Source organism: Eubalaena glacialis, chromosome 20, assembly GCF_028564815.1.
Source record: "Eubalaena glacialis isolate mEubGla1 chromosome 20, mEubGla1.1.hap2.+ XY, whole genome shotgun sequence".
In the NCBI taxonomy this organism is placed as follows: domain Eukaryota; kingdom Metazoa; phylum Chordata; class Mammalia; order Artiodactyla; family Balaenidae; genus Eubalaena; species Eubalaena glacialis.
In genome coordinates, this window is record NC_083735.1 from 22,682,388 (window position 1) to 22,702,132 (window position 19,745).

Here is a 19,745-nt window from a genome sequence, read left to right on the forward strand (position 1 = left end):
ATTCAGCTGGCTGAAATGGAAGGTCCAAGATGGACTTGCACGTCAGGGGGACTTGGTGCCAGCTTTCAGCTGGGTGCCTTGATTGTCTTCCAAGATTCCTCTCATCCTCCATCCATCCACTAGACTAGCTTACTTACTTGGACAGGCTCCATTACACAAGCGTTTATCAAGCCTCTGTTTAGTTATACATGGTGTTCTTGTTGGCCAAGGCAAGTCACATGGCCAACCCCAGCCAACGAGGGAGGGAACTTAATTAGACTCTACCATTTGATAGACAAAGTGGCAAAGAATATGTAGTCATTTTTAATCCTCTACGTCATAGAAATCCTATGAAATTAATTGTATCATTGTAGCTGTTGTGAATGGACCTTTTTTTTTTTTTTTTCTGTTTTACTTCTTCCTTCAATATTTCTACCCTTCAATTTAGGTTCTTATCCAATTTCATTGGTTAGCCCTTCCAGGTCATTGTTGAAAACTAGTTCTGAACTTATCAGGAAAGCTTCTGCTATTTCACCACTTATAATGTTGGCTACTGATTAAAGTAGATATTCTTTACCACCGAGGGAATTCTCTCTCCCTCTTTTATTTCACTAGGGTTTTTGTTGTTGTCGTTGATTTGTCTTAATTAGTAATTCATGTTGAGTTTTAACAAAAAAGAATCTTTTCGTATGATTATTTGTTTTCTTCTGATTTATTAATATGATGGATTATATTATGGGCATTCATTCCATTTCTTAAACAAAGCCTCCCTCCCCCACCTCCCACCCTCTGCTGCCAGGTTTGTGTGCATGGTTGGGAGAGGGACGACTGCCCTGAATACAGACTGTCCATTAATTCCAGTCTTCCAATCCCCCTTCTCCCGCTTGCCCCATCTGTTAACATCCCGACCAGTGCAACGGTGACCAGCCGCAGGAAGCTGTTAAGCACTTGGTATGGACCAAGTATGAACTGAGGTGTGCCATGAGTGTAAAATACATATTAGATTTGAAGGCTTAGTACAAAAAATAGTGAAATCCTTCATTTGGAATTTTTATAATGAGGACATGTTGAAATACTACTACTTTGGATATACTAGGTTCAATATAAGTATAGTATTAAAATTAATTTTGCTTGTTTCTTTTTTATTTTTTTAATGTGGCCACTAGAACATTTTAAATTACTTTTACATAGATGAATACATATGTACATACCTAACGACATATATCTGTATTGGACAGCACATCTAGCTGAATTCTACTCTTTGGTTGTAAACATTCCTGAGATAGTTTGACATTCCTATTCGAAGATGGTTAAACATACCTGTGATAGATGGTGGCAGTAATGGCCTGGATTTGCTCTCATCACACTATCCAGACCCCAGAAAATCCCTTCCCCACTCACTCTGAGCTTGTCCATGTGACTTAGCAAATGTGAGCAGAGGCTTGAAGAGTGCCTGTGCATCAGAGCTGCCCTCTATTGCTGCTAGAACCCTGAAGCCACAGGTGAAGCAGCCCTAGGCAGCCTCCTGCAGGATGACCCTAACGAGAAAGGCCATGCTGTGCTAGGCAACCCAGCTGTCCCAGCATAGCCCAGCCCCCAGCCCAGATACCACAGACACGCGACTAAGCCCAGACAAGACCAGCAGAAGCATCACCCAGCCAAGCCGTAGGATCAAAAGAAATAATAAAATATTATTGTTTCAAGCCATGAAATGTTGGTATAATTTTTATGCAGCAAAGGCCAACCGATTCAGTATTTTCAGTCTTTGAGATATCATGCTATCTGTGTAGTGAGGATTGGTCATAATTCACTTTAATTATATATAAATGTAAAACACATTGCCAAATTATCTCAAGTCTCTTACAAATGGATTTTAAACTAGCTAAATCTTCACCAGTATGTCATTTCTTACCAATGTGCTCTCTTTTACTTTCACCTGCCTTATCACACAGTTCAAAATGTACATACCTTACAGGTTTCTCTCAAGAAACTTCCTCCTCTCCTAACCATTTATAGATAAGCACTCTCGCCTCCTTGAGGTAGGTTTTATTGCCCCAACAATAAGTAACTTTTCATAGGTGATGTGATGAACGATTTAGCACTTCTGAATTAGGTCATTACTTCTCCAGGGAGCCTTCCAGCTGACTAATCCTCTAAAGCCAGTCTCCTCCCCATGGGATCAGCAGCTGTTCCCCAGGCAAAAGAGGGAGCACGCGTCTTTCAATTAATTAAATCTGTTATTTAGAGCAGAGCGACCAGCTAACTTGGCCAGCAGCCCAGTAACATCATGATCAGAATTGTTCATGAATTGTACTCTAATGAAATCAATTGTCCACGAAATTTAAAACATATTCAAATCAAATACCATGTGGCTGGGGTCTGATAACAGAAGACGGTATCTATCGACTGACCATCCTCCAGGTTTCTTGAAGAGAGATTCCAATCCCAATGTGTTCACTTTCTTTTGATTCCGTCTTCCTCATTATACCGGCTGTGGCTGTATTTTGCATCCCCTTAACAAAGTATTATTCCAATTTGGAATGTACATTTGAATTATATTATTCCAATTTGGAATTTTGCATTTGCATTGTCCAATTATATATGTACATTCTACTTTCAGAAATGCTCCATTACATTTTCAATGACTGAGAAAAAATATTTTTTTTTTTTTTTTTTTTTTACATGCATCAAATTTTTATTATGGGAAAACAGGAAAGTGTCAATACTTCAGTGCTTAAAAAAAAGTGAGAACAGTAAATCAGGGCTCTTTCTAGAGAAGCCTTCCAATTGTTCAACTATAATTGTTTCATCTGAGAAAACCAACTGGAATACAGGATGGCTCTTTCCCACAGCAATCTAAAACGACCCCTTTTCATGTATGTATAGAAAATATATGTGTTAACCAATTTGGAAGAAAAGCAAAATCCTGGTTGTAGGATTCCTCAAATTTCTTTTTTTTTCAAGCTGCATTCAGTAAGAACACGGGGGCTTCAGAGTCTCTCAGGCTGCTCTTAGATCAATGATCCTTTCTGGGACCAGGCTGGAGGGCTGGCATTCCATGGGAAGGGTGTAAGGCACCTGCTGCTACAGCAGGGAATTAACAAATGAGGAACCATACTTGCCACCTAAAGGTTTCTTTAAACTTTGAATATTTGGATAACACAGATCAAGACTGTATCTAGATTTTCCATTTCTGAAAGTCACACTTTAAGTTAAAAATTTCTGTTCTGCAAATCTCCATATATTAACAGATACTGTAGAATTTATATCATGGTATCTTCTCAAAAGGAAGAGAAAAAACAGTTCTTCAGAGGGAGTCTCTTTTTTGTGTGTGTCTTAAATGTCAATGATCACAAAAACTTCTGGCTTCTCTTCATCATAGACCTGCATTGCTGAATATGTTATTGCCTTGACTTCAGTTCCCTGAGGGTGCTTGGACAATGAGAATTCTTCTCCCCACCCAATTGACCGTAATTTGAAATTTCTTTGATCAATATTAAGTACTTTTACTTCCCGGGCTACGAAGAATTCACCAGCACTGAATTTATAAAGCCATTCATCCAAAAAGTGAAACAGAAGAGATTGTAAGTCATCTCCTTAGGTTTCTACTTCTGTTGCTTGGAGGGGCTCCACTGTCCCAGTATCTGTCATATAACCAAACATGGCCATTGCACATTGCTCAAATGCTTCCTCCAGAGTATCTCCCCATGCGTGTAACTGGACATCAGCTGTATGATCCAAATACTCGTACTTCCGATTGACTGGAGGATACTTGGCCTTGATCGCCTTCTGCTCCTCAGTCAAATTGTAATCTCTAACATCTTCCTTTTCCAGCGCCATGACTGCTGCTTGGGCCCCAAACTCCGAGAAAAAATATTTTAATAAGCTTTAGACTTCTGTATCAATACTGGCCAGATATTGGGAATTCCCTGGTGGTCCAGTGGTTAGGACTGGGTGCTTTCACTGCTGTGGCCCCGGGTTCAATCCCCAGTTGGGGAACTAAGATCCTGCAAGCAGCAAACCATGGCCAAAAAAAAAAAAAAAATTGGCCAGAATCAACTTCTAACATTTTTTTTTTAATTTATTTATTTATGTATTTATTTTTGGCTGTGCTGGCTCTTCCTTGCAGCGCGTGGGCTCTACAGCACGCAGGCTCAGTAGTTGGGGCACGCAGGCATAGTTGCGGTATGTGGGATCTAACTTCCGCGACCAGGGATTGAACTCGGGCCCCCTGCATTGGGAGCGTGGAGTCCCAACCACTGGACCAGCAGGGAAGTCCCCCTTCTAACATTTTTATATAATTCCTTCTGCAAAACGAACTCAATTTTAAAAGCGTCTAGGTTTTCAACACTTGAATTTGACTTACAGAATGAATACCTCAGGTCTAAAGACAAAAGGAGTATGAGCCTAGGGTTCATGCTCTCACTGGTTTGCAGACTGGACACCCTTGTTCTAATGCCACTACCTCATATGTTGCCTCTTTATCATATATCCTGTAGCTACGGAAAACTAGATGCACCTAAATATTACCTTTTATTTCAAGTCACTACCACATCACCATATGAACACGCTGCTCTCCGCTATGCTCTTAAGACTGCTAGGTTCCCATTTTTATTATAAATTTTAGAAACACTATATAAAGAGTATAATGAGGTTTAAGCTGATATCACTCAAATACAGATTAATTCAGTTTCATTAATGTTAATAAAATGTTATTTTAAGTGCCTACTTTATGTTACCTATTTTATAAAGGTTATCTCATTCATCCTTATACCAATCCTGTTGAGTAGAAACTAACTGCTCCATTTTAACTTGAAGACAAAAGTTAAGCTTCTGAGAGCTCAGATGGGCCCAATGGTAAGCAATGCACAGCAGAGCCAGTTGGCACAGAAGGTCTGCTCTGTGTCAAAGCTGGTGCCAGTTACCTTCACTCCATCATTCTGAAGTCGCCTCTCCTCTCTGCACCTCTGAATTCACATCAGGAAAATAAAGAGATTAGAGTCCCTGCTCTCTTGGTCCTTCCAGCCCCAACGTTAGCTTATTTGCACATACCATGGTGGGTTTGCCCATTTCTCCATTGCTGGGTTTTGTCCACGTCTTTCTGACGGGTAACTGGGTCATGAACTGAAGTATGCCTGTCTGGTTGTAAACATTATGTGTTGTTATTGATCCAGGTGAACTGAAAAACTGATAAAATGCCTGACTGATGGCATCAAGCTTCACACTGACAAGTTTTGCAAGTTTAACAGGTTCTGTTCTGAATTGCTTCTACAAGATTGAGGTGGAGAGGAATGCTGAACTGAGGAGAAAATGGTCTTTCTCAAAAGCTTATGCTTAGAAAGGTCTCGATTTTTTAACGTTTGCTTCCTAGCCACTAAACAAATCTCATGCCAACCATAAAGTGAGTAATATGCGTTTCTGCATGTTTCGATAGCCATCTAGATGTTAGTGATGTATAACTCCTTTATCTCTCATATTTTAGTTGTTTCAGTGAAATTCACCCCATTTCTGTCTGCTGATGTGAAACATAGCTGTGCACAGGAGCAAGACGGGACAAAGAACTTTCCAGAACAATTCTACACTGTTTTCTACTCATCAAGGAGTGTCAGAAAACAAGTATGTTCTGCAAGTGTCCAGGCAAGGGGATTATCTTGTCCTCAAATCAGGAGGGAGACCCTTTTTTATATTCCTTTTTCATTCCCAAGTCCAGAGGACCCTTCAGTCAAAACAACTGCTTGTTAAATTTATTCACTTTTACTTCATCCAAAATAATTAAATCTTATGGGGGTGGAGCAATAGTTCCCCATAAAGCCACTATAGTTCTGTTCGATATTTTTAAGCTAAAATTTCCTCTTAAATCTAAACTTCCTAACTGAAGTTTATAGACTAAAAGTATATGGTCTTTGCTTGTGTTACTAGGTTCAATGCATGTCTCACATGTATTTAGAATTCACATAGCATGACATTGTAAACATAACATTAGGTCATTCATAGGATTGTCCTATCTGCTTAGCTACCACAGGAAAGTGTATTCAGAGTTCCAGGAAGAAAAAAAGAAAATATGTTTCTTACTATTTCTAAGTATACAGTACTCACCACTATTATGAACAAGACATTAATAAAAATGACCTTCCGAAAGAAGAAATAATGTAAAAATGAGAAAATTTGTTGTATGTGTACTCTGTTTACCAGTCTACAACATATTTGCCGAATATATTCCTGAAGTTCAAAGTCAATGCCAAATGTGAATTGTGAGGCTCATGACTGATTTATATGTTGAATTTTGCCCTTACTATTTGTTGCTAGGTAAAGAGTGTTTCTGTATCATGCGTAAACATGAAAAATACTTGGAAATACAGAAAAATACCACCCAGTTTTTCTTTCTGGTATATGTGCATATTGTTTATTGTATGTACATTTCTGTGAATGACTTGATGTGACATCAAAAGAGAATTCAGCTCTTCCACTTTTCACATAAGACCAGGCCTAGTTATAGCCATAAAAGACTGTACATTCACAATTATGGAAGAAAAATTAGTGTCATAAGAATATGGGACTTGACTTCAAAGTTAGAGAAATTGAGAAACTTAGTTGGCCATGAACTTTTTTTTTTTTTTTAAGATCTATTTATTGATTGATTGATTGATTGCTATGTTGGGTCTTCGTTTCTGTGCTAGGGCTTTCTGTAGTTGCGGCAAGCGGGGGCCACTCTTCACCGCGGTGCGCGGGCCTCTCACTATCGTGGCCTCTCTTGTTGCGGAGCACAGGCTCCAGACGCGCAGGCTCAGTAGTTGTGGCTCACGGGCCTAGTTGCTCCGCAGCATGTGGGATCTTCCCAGACCAGGGCGCAAACCCGTGTCCCCTGCATTAGCAGGCAGACTCCCAACCACTGCGCCACGAGGGAAGCCCCGCCATGAACTTTTAAAAGTAATCTTTTTCATATTTAAAACAATCTAGAAAAAGGAAATTTTAAAAATGTATGAAAGCTCAAAGAAAATAAAGATCGGTTGTGAATCCCATCACTCCAAGAACAGCTAACATTTTGGTATATCTGCTTCTAGTATTTTTCTATACACAATTTTTTTTTAACTTAATTGGTTTCATGCTGCAGTACTATTTTATAATCTGCTTATTATAAAGGGCACTACGGTGAATATCCTTATAGCTAAATCTTTCCACATACTCTGTTTATTTCCTTGGAGAAAATACCCGGAAGGTTAATTGAGAAATCAAAGAGAAGGCACATATTTAAGGCTTTCAAAACAAACTTCAACATCTCTTGTGAAATAGAACACTTACTCTACCTCCTCCAGTGACTTTTCCCCAAATCTAGCCAAAATTGGTAACATTTTTTCCCCTTAACTTGTCCAATTTAAAAGGAGAAAAAATGGTTCCCCCACGTTTTATTTTGCATTTATGTGAGTAAAAGGGTCATTTAGTTGATCACCTTTGAATATGCTTATTAGGTGTTTATTCTCTTCTGTGATTGTGCATTTTCTTTGCCCATTTTTTGTTGTGATATTGTGTTCTTATTGATTTACCAGAGAGATATGAAATATTAACCTCCTTTCTGCCACAAAAATGAAAAAGATTTGTCCTAATGAAACAGAGTAGGACCCTATGGTCCTTGCCCCTCATGTCCTCAACCTGCCTTTTGTCTATAGAAAAATTTAGCTAAAGAATAAGTTTAATCAGAGAAGTGAGAAAATGCAGAAACAAAGGAAAACAGTCCAATAAGACTAAATAATACTAGTTTAGTCATTAAGCAAAGTCAAGGACCTTTAGTCCCTCCTCAAGGGCTGTAGATCATATTCTGAGCCGTATCCTGTGAGCTGTCTTAGAGATGCTGAAATCCCCACCAGGTGGAAGAAATTAACTACATGATGACCAGGCTGTAGCATCACATAAGCTGCCACAATTCTGAGAATTGGCCTCAAAGAAATGGGAACAAATTGACCCTGGAACTGAAGATTAACTGTACTTAAAACAATCAAGATGAAACTGTTCAGACCACTGCATGACCATTTGAAGATGACTGTCAGAGCTGACTCTGCTGTTTCTGCATGTAGCCCCCTCCCTCCGTCTATGAAAGCTCTTGCCCGCTGATTGTCAGTCGGTGGGGGAAGGGGGGGGAATCCGTCTTCGGACAGGAGTCCGCCCTCCCCTCCCAGGTTGCCGCCTCCGAAACAAAGCAGACTTTCCTTTCCACCAACCTTGCCTCTTTATTGGCTTTACAGGAGCGAGCAGCGGGATCCCCACTTTTGGTAACTGTTTCTTGGGCTACCAACGTGAGGCTGTGCTCTCGCGACATCTGGCTCCCGGGGCTTTCCCTAAGCAGAGCCGCAGCCATGACGGCGCGCCAGGATGGCCGTGAGGAGCCCGCTGCTCAAGGCTCGCTGGCCCCAATAGGGGGATTTTGGGGGACGTTGCTAGCAGCTGCCGAAACCATGTGTTTCTGGGATCCTCCCTGTTTCTCCCCTGCTTGGCATTGGGTGGCAATGTATGCTTTTCCTTGGTGGAACGGAAACAAGCATCTGGACGAGCTGACGAGCTCCAAGACCGAGTAAGTCCACCGGGGTGCACCCCGGCAAACTTCTCTTTTGAGCACGAGGTGCTAGTGGTCATTTTTGCCAGTTGGTTCTGAGGTGTGTCTACTGTTGAGGACCGTTTGTGAGCACAAAGTGTTATTTGGGCATTTTTGCCAATTGGTTCTGACTTGTGCTTGACTTCGAGGACAGTTTGTGAGTACAAAGTGCTATTGGTCATTTTTGCCAGTTGGTTCTGATGTGTGTCTGACATCAAGGACCGTTTGTGTTGGGGAAGTGTTGTTTGGGACTCCATATTGGTCATTCTCTTGGCGGATTTCTGACAGTTCTGTCTTCCGTGTGTGAATGTATATTCCATTTGTGTGATTGCTACCTTTGTTGTCTTTTGTAAAATGGGAAATTCAGGTTCAATTCATTAGAAAAATTTTAGATATGAAATTTTGACCAAAGAAAAAGAAAGATGATTTTTAAAAAATTTATTTATTTTTGGCTGCGTTGGGTCTTCGTTGCTGCGCGCAGGCTTTCTCTAGTTGCGGCGAGCGGGGGCTACTCTTCGTTGCGGTGCGCGGGCTTCTCATTGCGGTGGCTTCTCTTGTTGCAGAGCACGGGCTCTAGGCGCGCGGGCTTCAGTAGTTGTGGCTCGCGGGCTCTAGAGTGCAGGCTCAGTAGTTGTGGCGCACGGGCTTAGTTGCTCCGTGGCATGTGGGATCTTCCTGGACCAGGGCTCGAACCCATGTCCCCTGCATTGGCAGGAGGATTCTTAACCACTGCGCCACCAGGGAAGCCTGATGATTTTTTTTAAACAATGTATGGCAACAGTATTCTTCAAACTCCAGAGAAAATCAGTTAAGATGAAACTTTTGAAATTCCAAAACTGGTTCTTTTTGCATATGCAGTTAGAGAAAGCTAGCTTGATAAAAATACTGTTTTCAGAATTCTGACCCTGAGAGAACAAAAATATGCCTTGGAGAAAGCTTAAAGTTAACTCTTATCATGTCCTTGAAATACAAGCACATCCCACTTTACCTGAGAGTTCAGCCTTGGGTTAATTAGTAGAACTTCAAAAGATGTTTGGGTTTATTAAACATGCATCTTATACCACATTAAAGAGAAATGATGCTATGAGAAAAATGTAAGTTTTTAGAGGTTATGGAATATGTTCTTAAGTTTGCCAATCAGTAAATGCTGGTATAACAGTTCAATTACTTGTTTCTTGGTTTTGTTAAGGCTTTTAAGGGTTAGAAATTGTCATATGTAATTAAAGCTACTAAAAGTGACAAGGGAAGCATTTCAGTGTGTAAAGCAAGTAGGATATGTGTTGTTGGTGAGAGAAGGTACAAAGAATGGAGGTATTTTTGTTGAGGAAAAATGATGATAATAATTTTTTCCTAGCACTGGTTGTTTCAGGATGGGGAAAAATAAGGAACAAAGCACATGGATACAAAAAGTGATAAAAGGGTTATGGAAAAATGGAACTTTGAGAAAAGAATTTTGTACATTGTCAGGAGCAATTAGAATTAGATTGGATTTAATTAGGTCACTGAACTTTGTTATTAATAGTAAGCTGGTACAAGACAGGAATTTGGTTTTCTTTCTCCCTGTTAAGAGAACAAAATTTTCCTGGAATACTGAGCTGCTTTAGATAACAGATTGTAAGTTTCTTTCTCTAACTAACTTTGAGTATTCCAAAGGGCCCCTAAGCATCTTAGAAGAAACATTAAAGTAACTATGGTTATTTGGTGTGTTAAATTATATGGAAAACATTTGATAACTTTCAGTTCGCACTGCTGAACTGGGTAAGAGATTTAAAGAATTCTAATGGAAAGCTATTGTTTTGCTTCAAATCATATTTTTGACCCCAATGTTCAGGATGGAAAAAACTGTCTAGTGAAATTGTCACAGCGTATAACTACTCATGATATGTATCACTGCTGGCTTTAAGTTTACTGCTAAACGCACATGTACAATGCTTGTGTGACAATTGGGTATAAGTGATAAAACATATAGCCTATAAAATATTTCTCCGTCAGCATACCTCTGTACTTGTTTGTTATGTCTGATTAGTTTCCCCCCAAGGTGGATAACTAGGCCAATATATAAACAAAAAGTAGACCTAGCACTGAGGGACATGAATGGACCCAGAGCAGGCAACTGAGCCACTCTGGCAAAGCTGGAAAAATATATTGATTATCAATGCTTTCTATGGAAAGATTTGCAATTAAAAGGGGGAAAATGATGGAAGAAATTTTCACATAGTGAGGTATGGGGAAGTCATTCTGGCTTATACATGATTTAATTTGAACTTTAGGCTAACCAAAACAGCCTGTCTGTGGCCTATTAAACATACATTGTATATCTGCTTTAACCATTAAGAGAAGAAAACACATTCCGAGAATAATACAAAGATGCATTTTGATTATTATCCTCATTGTAATATGCCTATTAATTTTCAACTGTTTGTCCAGGTACTATGACAAAGTAATCAAAGAGAGAGGTAATGTTTTCATAATATAAAATAATGACCTAAATGAACCTAGTCTGTGGCCTGGTAAATCTTCTTTCCCTGCAGTAGATGGAAATGGACAGGGTTGAAGAGAAGCAGGCTATGTAAGCACAGCTACTGATTCCTGGGACCAGCCCTACCCCCACCATGCATCCCCACCTTTGTAAAGGAGGTAGCCTTGATGCTAGGCCAAGAAGGGTTAGAAGCCTCTAGAAGATAAAACTTAAGCAATTTTTTTTTCTTTTTAAGTGGCATGATATCCTGTGGTACCTTCTGATATGTACAAGAGGGATGGCAAGTAGATTCTTGCTTTAGATAGTCAATCACTACACAGAAATGATATAGAATAAGTTTAAATTGATTTACTGGGGACTTCCCTGGTGGTCCAGTGGTTAAGACTCCGCGCTTCCACTGCAGGGGGAGCGGGTTTGATCCCTGGTCAGGTAACTAAGATCCCACATGCCGCGAGGCCGAATAAAAAAATAAATAAATAAATAGATTTACTAATATGGCATCATTATTCACAATAGACAAAAGGTGGAAACAACCCATGTCCATTGATGAATGAATGAATGTGGTCTATACATACAATGGAATATTATTCATCTTTAAAAAGGAAGAAAATTCTGACACATGCTACAGCATGGATGAACCTTAAGGACATTGTGCTAAAAGAAATAAGTCAGTTACTAAAGGATAAATATTGTGTAATTCCATTTACATAACTTGCATACAGTAGTCAAAGTCACAGAGACAGAAAGTAGAACAGTAGTTGCCAGGGCCTGGGAGGACAAGAGAACGGAGAGTTGTTAAATGGGTAAAGAATTTCAGTATTGCAAGATGAAAACATTTATGTAGAGTCAACAATGTGAATGCCCTTAACACTACTGAACTGTACACTTAAATGGTTAAGATGATACATTTCATGTTCTGTGTATTTTACTATGATTTTTTTAAATGATGTATGCTGTATCTTCCTTTTACTGTGTAGGAGTTTTACAAAATTTCTTTCACTTACTTAACAAACTAAGAATGTTTATTGAGTACCTCCTACGAGCTGGGCACTATTCCAGGTGCTGAGATATAGCCACAAACAAGAGCAGCAAGGTCCCTAGAGTTTGGAGCTTAACAATGCAGTGGGAGAGACAGAATATAAATAGGTCAATACACAATAAGAAAACATTTGGTAGTGATAAGTTCTATATAGAAAATAAATTAGGGTGATGTGATACTGAGCTAATTGGGGGCTACTTTAAATTGGATGTCAAAGGTTATCTAGTTATTCTCTACAATATTGGGCACACAAAACTTGAAACCAGTTGTCAGGCTATAGGTCAACAAGGAAAGCTAATGACATGTGGACGGTCTTTGTTCACTTCAGGCTGTTTTAATGCTATTTAAAAAGAGAATGATCATAGTTTAATTTTTTTTCATGGTTTAATTTTTATTCTATAACCTACTGAACTGGATTTGCCACTGGAAGACTAACAACAGTGTTTAGGGCCTTATTATGTGGAGAGAGTAAAATATAAAGACCTGATATAGGGACTCTGAGGACACTCCATAACAGCACACTGATCTTTGCTCCCCAAAGTTTGCAACATGATGGTATGTAGGCTAACAGGGGCCCCAGCATTAGTCCCTTTAGAATTAGTCGCTGGGAGCCCCCTATTATCTGGAAACGTAGGGCACTGTAAATAGATTTCTGCCTTACCATAGGGCCTCTCTGCAGAAAAGAAAGCTATTCTAGGGCCTGAGGATCAGCTTACACAGACGGGTACTAATCTCAGCAATAATTCATTCCTGCCACATTGTGATTCATGCTTTGTTTCTCACTCAGCCTTGTGATAAACTCAGAGGCCCATGGAACAAAGAGCCCAGATCTAGAATCAGATGCCACACTTAGTGCAATCATCTTTTATTACCGTAGAAAGTTACCCCCACAGGGCTACACTTCTTTTGTCATAAATATTGGAGCTACCCTATATCTCATTGTTTTCTATGCTGGAAAAAAAATAACATTCAAACAACCAACAACTTTACTAAAATGCATTAACAATGTATTTTGACCAGACAGTCATCTGTAAGAGAATTCCGTGGATACTATGTGAAATGATACATGGTGGAAAGAGATAAAATGGATTTGTTGAGTGGCTACTATGGGCCAGGCCATCAAGATGGATTTCAGGGCGGAACCAAACAACACTATCCCTACCCTCAAAGAATTTATCCTTGCCCTAGACAACTAAATGATTCAAGTAATAAGGAATTGTGGCAAGTGTTACAACAGAAGAGGGTGTGTATAGAAGTCCAATAGGAAAAGTTAATCTATGGGACTGAGAAACCTCCCAGAGAAAATGGCATTTAAGCGAAGATCTGAAGGATGCACTGGGTTTGGGAAGTGGCAGGCAGGACTCTAGGGAAAGAAAAGAGCATATGCCAAGGTCTAGAGGCAAAAGGGAGCACAACACTTCGGAAACAATGAGGAAAAAAATCCAGTTTTCCTGAGTTGTGGAGTGAGGAGGTGGCGGGGTAATTGGAGAAATTGTAACCCTTGTGTACTGTTGGTGGGAATGGAAAATGATGCAGCTGCTATGGAGAACGGTAGCGCATTTCTTCAAAAAATTGAAAACAGAGTTACCATATGATCCAGCAGTTCCACTTCTGGAGAACTGAAAGCAGGGACTCCAAGAGATAGTACTGTACCCTTGTTTGTAGCAGGATTATTTGCAGGAGCCAAATGGTGGAAGCAACCAAAGTGTGCATCAAAGGATGAATGGATAAATAAAATGTGGTATATACATGTGACGGAATATTATTCAGCCTTAAAAAGGAAGGAAATTCTGACACACTATGAACATGGATGAACCTTGAAGACATTATGCTAAGTGAAATAAGCCAGTCATAAATACTGCATGATTCCACTTGAATGAAACATCTAGAGGCCTCAAATTCATAAAGACAGAAAGTAAAATGGTGGTTGCCAGGGGCTGGTGGGTAGGAGGGGTGTTGGTGGAATGGGGAGTTATTGATAAATGAGTAGAGTTTCAGTTTGGGAAAATGACAAAGTCTGGAGATGGATGATGGTGATGGTAGCGCAACAGTGTGAATATACTTAATTTCAATGAACTGTACACTTAATGGTTAGGATGGTAAATTCTATGTTTATGTATATTTTACCACAATTTTTTTAATTTAAAAATTTTCAAAAAACAAAAGACCCATCCTTGATATTGTGTACTCTAGAATGTTCAAAATTACTTCAAACCAATGCTTAATTAACTTTGATTTTTAGAAATAATTAAAATTTTAATCAATTATAAAGGTTAACACACTTCCATGGTAAGAAATACATAAAATGAGGAAAATATTGTTAAAGGATAATTTTTAGGAAACTGTAAAATCATGATTCTCACGCAAATGTAAAATGAACGCGTGTCAAAGATATTATTTAATTTATTAAGTGAACCAGTATGTTACAACCGATTTAAAGGACAATGCAAAGGACACACGTATATAGGCAAACAGGCCTGCTAAAGTGAATTTACAAATCAATGCCAAAGCAGTCTGTATCCATCGGGCAGTAATCATTAACATTCTACTGACAAACTCATTTGCGTTACTATGGACAAAAATCACTTGTGACACTACAGGTTTTCTGTAATTTACAGAGTTGTAAACAGCTCAAAGACAATGAAAGTCTCAGGACCCTAGAGGTAGACAAACCTGAAAAGTGTGCTAGACAGGACACACACACACCCCCTTTATTTTTTCGTCAGTTTCAAAATCTTTCAAGAGGCCGAACAAAGAAAATAAAATCCTTGGTAATTCCTCATCCCAGAAACACAGTCGCTTTGATTCTTTTCCATCAAGGTTAATCCGGAGTATGGCGTCTTTATTAAGCAAATTAAACAAAATACACAAGTGCAACACTCTGGGACACGCTTCTCGACCGGGAGGACCCTCGGTGCACACCTGCCCAGCGCATCTCGGGCGGTTCCGCCCACTCGGCCGTGGGTGGCTGCAAGCTAACAGCGCAAAATTTCGAGGGGCCATCGGATCCCCGCTGGGGGTGGAGGGAGGACAGGCTACAGGTGCAGGGTCGACGGGCAGGGACCGGAGAAAAACTTTAGTTACCGAGATCTGCTGAGAAGCAGGGAACTGCGCAGTGCCCGGGCCAGGTGCGGCCGTTTGGGCGGCGCCTCCCCTTTCCTTCCCCGCCCCAGGCCGACCTGGCCCCGCGGAGCCGCGCAGAGGTGCAGGGGCGGGGCGACCTTTGCTCGGTCCGAGTCCCGCAGGGCCGCGCCGCTTCCTGCTCGCTACTCCCGCCCCTGCCACCCGGACGGGTTTGGCCGCGGCGGCCGCCACCTCTGCGCTCCCGCATCTCGGGCCGCGGTTTCGATCAGACTCGCCCGCGACCTGGTTTCGATTAGGCGGCTGGACGGGAGGTAGGGCGGAGCGGCCGGGACGCGGGGAGCGAACTAGGGACGGGCAGCGGAGCGCAGACGGCCCCGTGCCGGAGACAAAGAGCGGCCGGAGGAGAGCCGGGCGCAGGACTCCGGGCGTGGCGGCGACGGGCGTGCGGACTTAAGGGAGCCGGAGCCCGGAGCCCTTTCCGGGGGCGCAAGGGCTCGAGATCGCAAGCCGGCGGCGGAGGCGGAGGAGTGGGCAGGTGCGCCGTCCAGGATGAGGACGCCGGTGGTGATGACTCTGGGCATGGTGCTCGCACCCTGCGGGCTGCTACTCACCTTGACCGGCACGCTGACGCCCGGCTGGAGGCTGGTGAAGGGCTTCCTCGACCAGCCGGTGGACGTGGTGCTGTACCAGGGCCTGTGGGACATGTGCCGCGAGCAGAGCAGCCGCGAGCGCCAGTGCGGTCAGCCAGACGACTTGGGCTACTTCGCCGCCGAGCTCGTGCGGGTGGCGCGGGGACTCATGATCACGTCGCTGGCCGCCACGGTCCTGGGGCTACTGCTGGCGACGCTCGGCGTGCGCTGCTGGCAGGACGAGCCCCACTTCGCGCTGGCCGGCCTCTCTGGCGTCGTGCTCTTCGCCGCGGGCCTCTTGAGCCTCATCCCGGTCTCCTGGTACAACCACTTCTTGGCGGATCGCGCCGCCCTGCCCGCCCAGTCCAGCCCGGTCACCGTGCAGGTCGGCTACAGCCTGGTGCTGGGCTACCTGGGCAGCTGCCTGCTGCTGCTGGGCGGCTTCTCGCTGGCGCTCAGCTTCGCGCCTTGGTGCGCTGAGCGCTGTCGCAGCTGCCGGAAGGCGCCCCCAGGCAGGGCGCGCTGTAGCAGCATCAGCACCGTGTACGTCGACTGGCCGGAGCCCGCGCTCACGCCGGCCATCAAGTACTACAGCGACGGCCAGCACCGGCCGCGGCCCGTCCAGCTCGGCGCCGCCAGCCAGCGCAAGGCCGGCTTCCCGATGCCCCGGCCGCCGCCCAAGGCCTACAGCAACCCAGTGGACGTGCTCGATGGGGAGAAGGCTCCCGACTCCCACCACAGCGTGTCCTCCTGCAGCACCCGGTCCTGCAGCAGCGCGCTGCCCTGCGACTCCGACCTGTAGGCGGCGTCCCCAGCCTGCTCTGGCCGGGCCCTGTCTGGATGAAGGACTCGCCCCACCACGGTCCAACCTTGAACTTGGCTGTTACCTTTCAGCTGGAAACACCTGGCTCGGAGTCGGACCCCCGGACACATTCCTGTAACTGGTTTGGAGGGCGATCTTCCTTTCCTGGCCAAACTCGACTCCTTGGACGATTAGTTCAGGTTGGGTTTGGTTTTCTTTTTATAGAGTTTAGTGTTTCTCCCCCGAGGGATCAGGGCCCTCTTCTGAACGACAGCCTTTTCATACTTTTAGCTGGAGACATAGAAAGGGTGACTTTGCATCCTGCTGATAATAACAATGTCAAAATCAGCAAATAGAGGCTCAAAACCGATTTGACACCTCCAAACAACATTCTGAAATGCTGATGAACCTTGCATCAATATAATTATTATTAATTTATTTTCTGCTGCATAATTCATTTTCACACAAACTCTCAAGAGACCGGTACCTTTCTGTTTATATTTGAACGGGGCTCTTAAAAATAAACGTAGAGCCATGCAAGTACCAGCAGCTTTAGTGGCTTTTATGGAATGAAATAACCTGATTAACTCATATTTACATTTCTTCATGTATAAATGGATGTATCATTTTTATCACTTATTTTTGGTGTGAAAGTTGAGGTCACTCCAGAGTTTCTCTTCTAGAAGCCAGAAAGAGAATGAAGGGACTGATGCTGTATTGTTCTATTTCTTGGCTACCTCACCCTGGACATAAAAGACTGTATATTAAATATTTAGAACAAAATGGAACCTGTTAATCACATTAGGCTATCCTACATGTATATATATCTCTTATTTATAAATAAAATTTGAAACTCACAAAAGTTTTTTTTTTTGTCTCCAGTATAATCTTTAGGAGTTTAAGCATTCATTACTAACAATTTTCTGGCTGCCTATACACTGTTTCTGAAATCTAGCACTCAGATCTTTGCACCTCTTAGCATAAGATTACCAAAAGTAGCCAATGGGCCCCACTTCAATCCCTGATTGTTTTATTTTCAGGTTCATGCTGTTTTCTGTGCAAAGCCAAGTCTATTGTTGAAAAAACTAGAAGCACCAGTTTCCACATGAGGTGAGACTAGAAATCTTTTCCTCTTGTAACAGTGCTGCCTAAAATCACAGGTAGGCAGCTGTGTGTTCCATGCTCGGGACTAAATCTCTAGCAGGACCGGCTCCAATTCCAATTAGTTGGTTTTAAGGGCGTCTTGAACTGAACTGAATCTCATCTTTAAAACCTGCTGTTGAGGGACTTCCCTGGTGGTGCAGTGGTTAAGAATCTGCCTGCCAATGCAGGGGACACGGGTTTGAGCCCTGGTCCGGGAAGATCCCACATGCTGCAGAGCAACTAAGCCCGTGTGCTACAACTACTGAGCCTGCGCTCTAGAGCCTGCGCTCTAGAGCCTGCGAGCGACAACTACTAAGCCCGCATGCCACAACTACTGAAGCCTGCGCGCCTAGAGCCCGTGCTCCGCAACAAGAGAAGCCACAGCAATGAGAAGCCCGTGCACCACAACGAAGAGTAGCCCCTGCTAGTGGCAAGTAGAGAAAGCCCACGGACAGCAACGAAGACCCAATGCAGCCAAAAAATAAATAAAATTAAATTAAAAAATTAAAAAACAAAAAACCCCACACCTGCTGTGGGTAGCCAATTCAGAGGTAGGAACATTCAGTGCAGTAATTACTGACAACACAGCTATAGTAGAACTAAGTAAACAGCACACACTGCTTGTTAGCAGTGGAAGGGATATTATAGATTCACTTCCCTTGCCATTTTGTACTGGAATCACCTGTTTCTTTTTGCATCCAAACTTCAATGTGCTGGCATATCACTCAGGGATCTTTTTCAAATTCAAATTCTGATTCAGGGGGCTTCCCTGGTGGCGCAGTGGTTGAGAATCTGCCTGCCAATGCAGGGGACACGGGTTCGAGCCCTGGTCTGGGAAGATCCCACATGCCGCGGAGCAACTAGGCCCGTGAGCCACAACTACTGAGCCTGCGCGTCTGGAGCCTGTGCTCCGCAACAAGAGAGGCCGCGATAGAGGCCCGCGCACCGCGATGAAGAGTGGCCCCCACTTGCCACAACTAGAGAAAGCCCTCGCACAGAAACGAAGACCCAACACAGCCATAAATAAATAAATAAATAAAATAAAAGAACTTGCTCAGAAGCACAGCTGTATAAAAAAAAAAAAAAAAATTCTGATTCAGTAGGTCTGGAGTGAGACCTGAAACTGATTTCCTAACTAGCTCCCAGGAGATGCCAATGCTGCTGCTTCACAGACACCTGCTGGGGCTGCATGGCTTTCACTGGGACTGTGCCTCACTCAATTTCAATCCCAACTGGCAGCACGTAATCAGACCTTTGAGAGCTATTGCCTAGATGAGTTAGGGGACTTGATTTAGGGAACAGAGCCAGAATGGAGAAAAGGCAACCCTGCTTTTTTCAGCTGACACCTCAAAAGGCAGGAATTGGGCACCTGAGAAGTCAGGACCTGGCAGACAACATAAAGATTTTGGGTTTCTGGCAAGTACCGAATCTACTGAATCTTGCCTGCATCATAATTCCATTGTTTCTAGGGAATCTGTGGTAAAAACAGTCAATACTGGTGCTTTGTATGTTTTTACTTCTCCCTGCCCAGTTACCGTCCACTGGCTTATATCCAAAACACTTCCTCTTTGGTGATTAAGATTTGCCCTGAGTTAGAACTGCATTTTTGCCTCATCCACAGAAATAAAACCAAAAATCCCTTTAAGAAAACTAAACTTCTTTTTGCTATAAAAATATTCAAGATGGCATGAGACTCCTGCATCAGGCAGAATCTGGGTTTGACCTGAGAGTCGTTCTGTGCTACAGCAGAAAAAAATGACAATGGGCTTGAGATTCAAGATGCTGGAGGAGGCTGGAGCCTCAGGAGTTGCTGTCGTCGGTGAGCACTTATCCTAAATCTAATACCCAACTAGCCAAGCAGCTACACCCCAGTGAGACTCTAACATGAAATAGTACTGCCTCCTGGCCTCAAGCCCTTCACACCTCTGACGTGCATCACAACTCACTTTTTTTCTTATTAGACTTTTTTTAATTGAAGTATAGTTGATTTACAATGTTGTGAGGAC

General features: G+C 42.8%; 1 protein-coding gene and 1 pseudogene across 1 annotated transcript; one reads left to right on the plus strand and one right to left on the minus strand.

Annotated features, from left to right (window-relative positions):
• Positions 1-2,916: 2,916 nt before the first annotated feature.
• On the minus strand, positions 2,917-3,835 carry LOC133081236 (protein archease-like; annotated as a pseudogene).
• An 11,491-nt stretch (positions 3,836-15,326) lies between these two features.
• Positions 15,327-17,374, plus strand: CLDN23 (claudin 23). The gene has a single exon (XM_061177406.1). The coding sequence runs from the start codon at positions 15,715-15,717 to the stop codon at positions 16,594-16,596; it is 882 nt and encodes a 293-aa protein (XP_061033389.1). The 5' UTR covers positions 15,327-15,714; the 3' UTR covers positions 16,597-17,374.
• Positions 17,375-19,745: the final 2,371 nt, after the last annotated feature.

Coding starts and splice junctions, on each gene's coding strand:
- CLDN23 (XM_061177406.1), top strand. CDS start 15,715: ATGAGGACGCCGGTGGTGATGACTCTGGGCATGGTGCTCGCACCCTGC.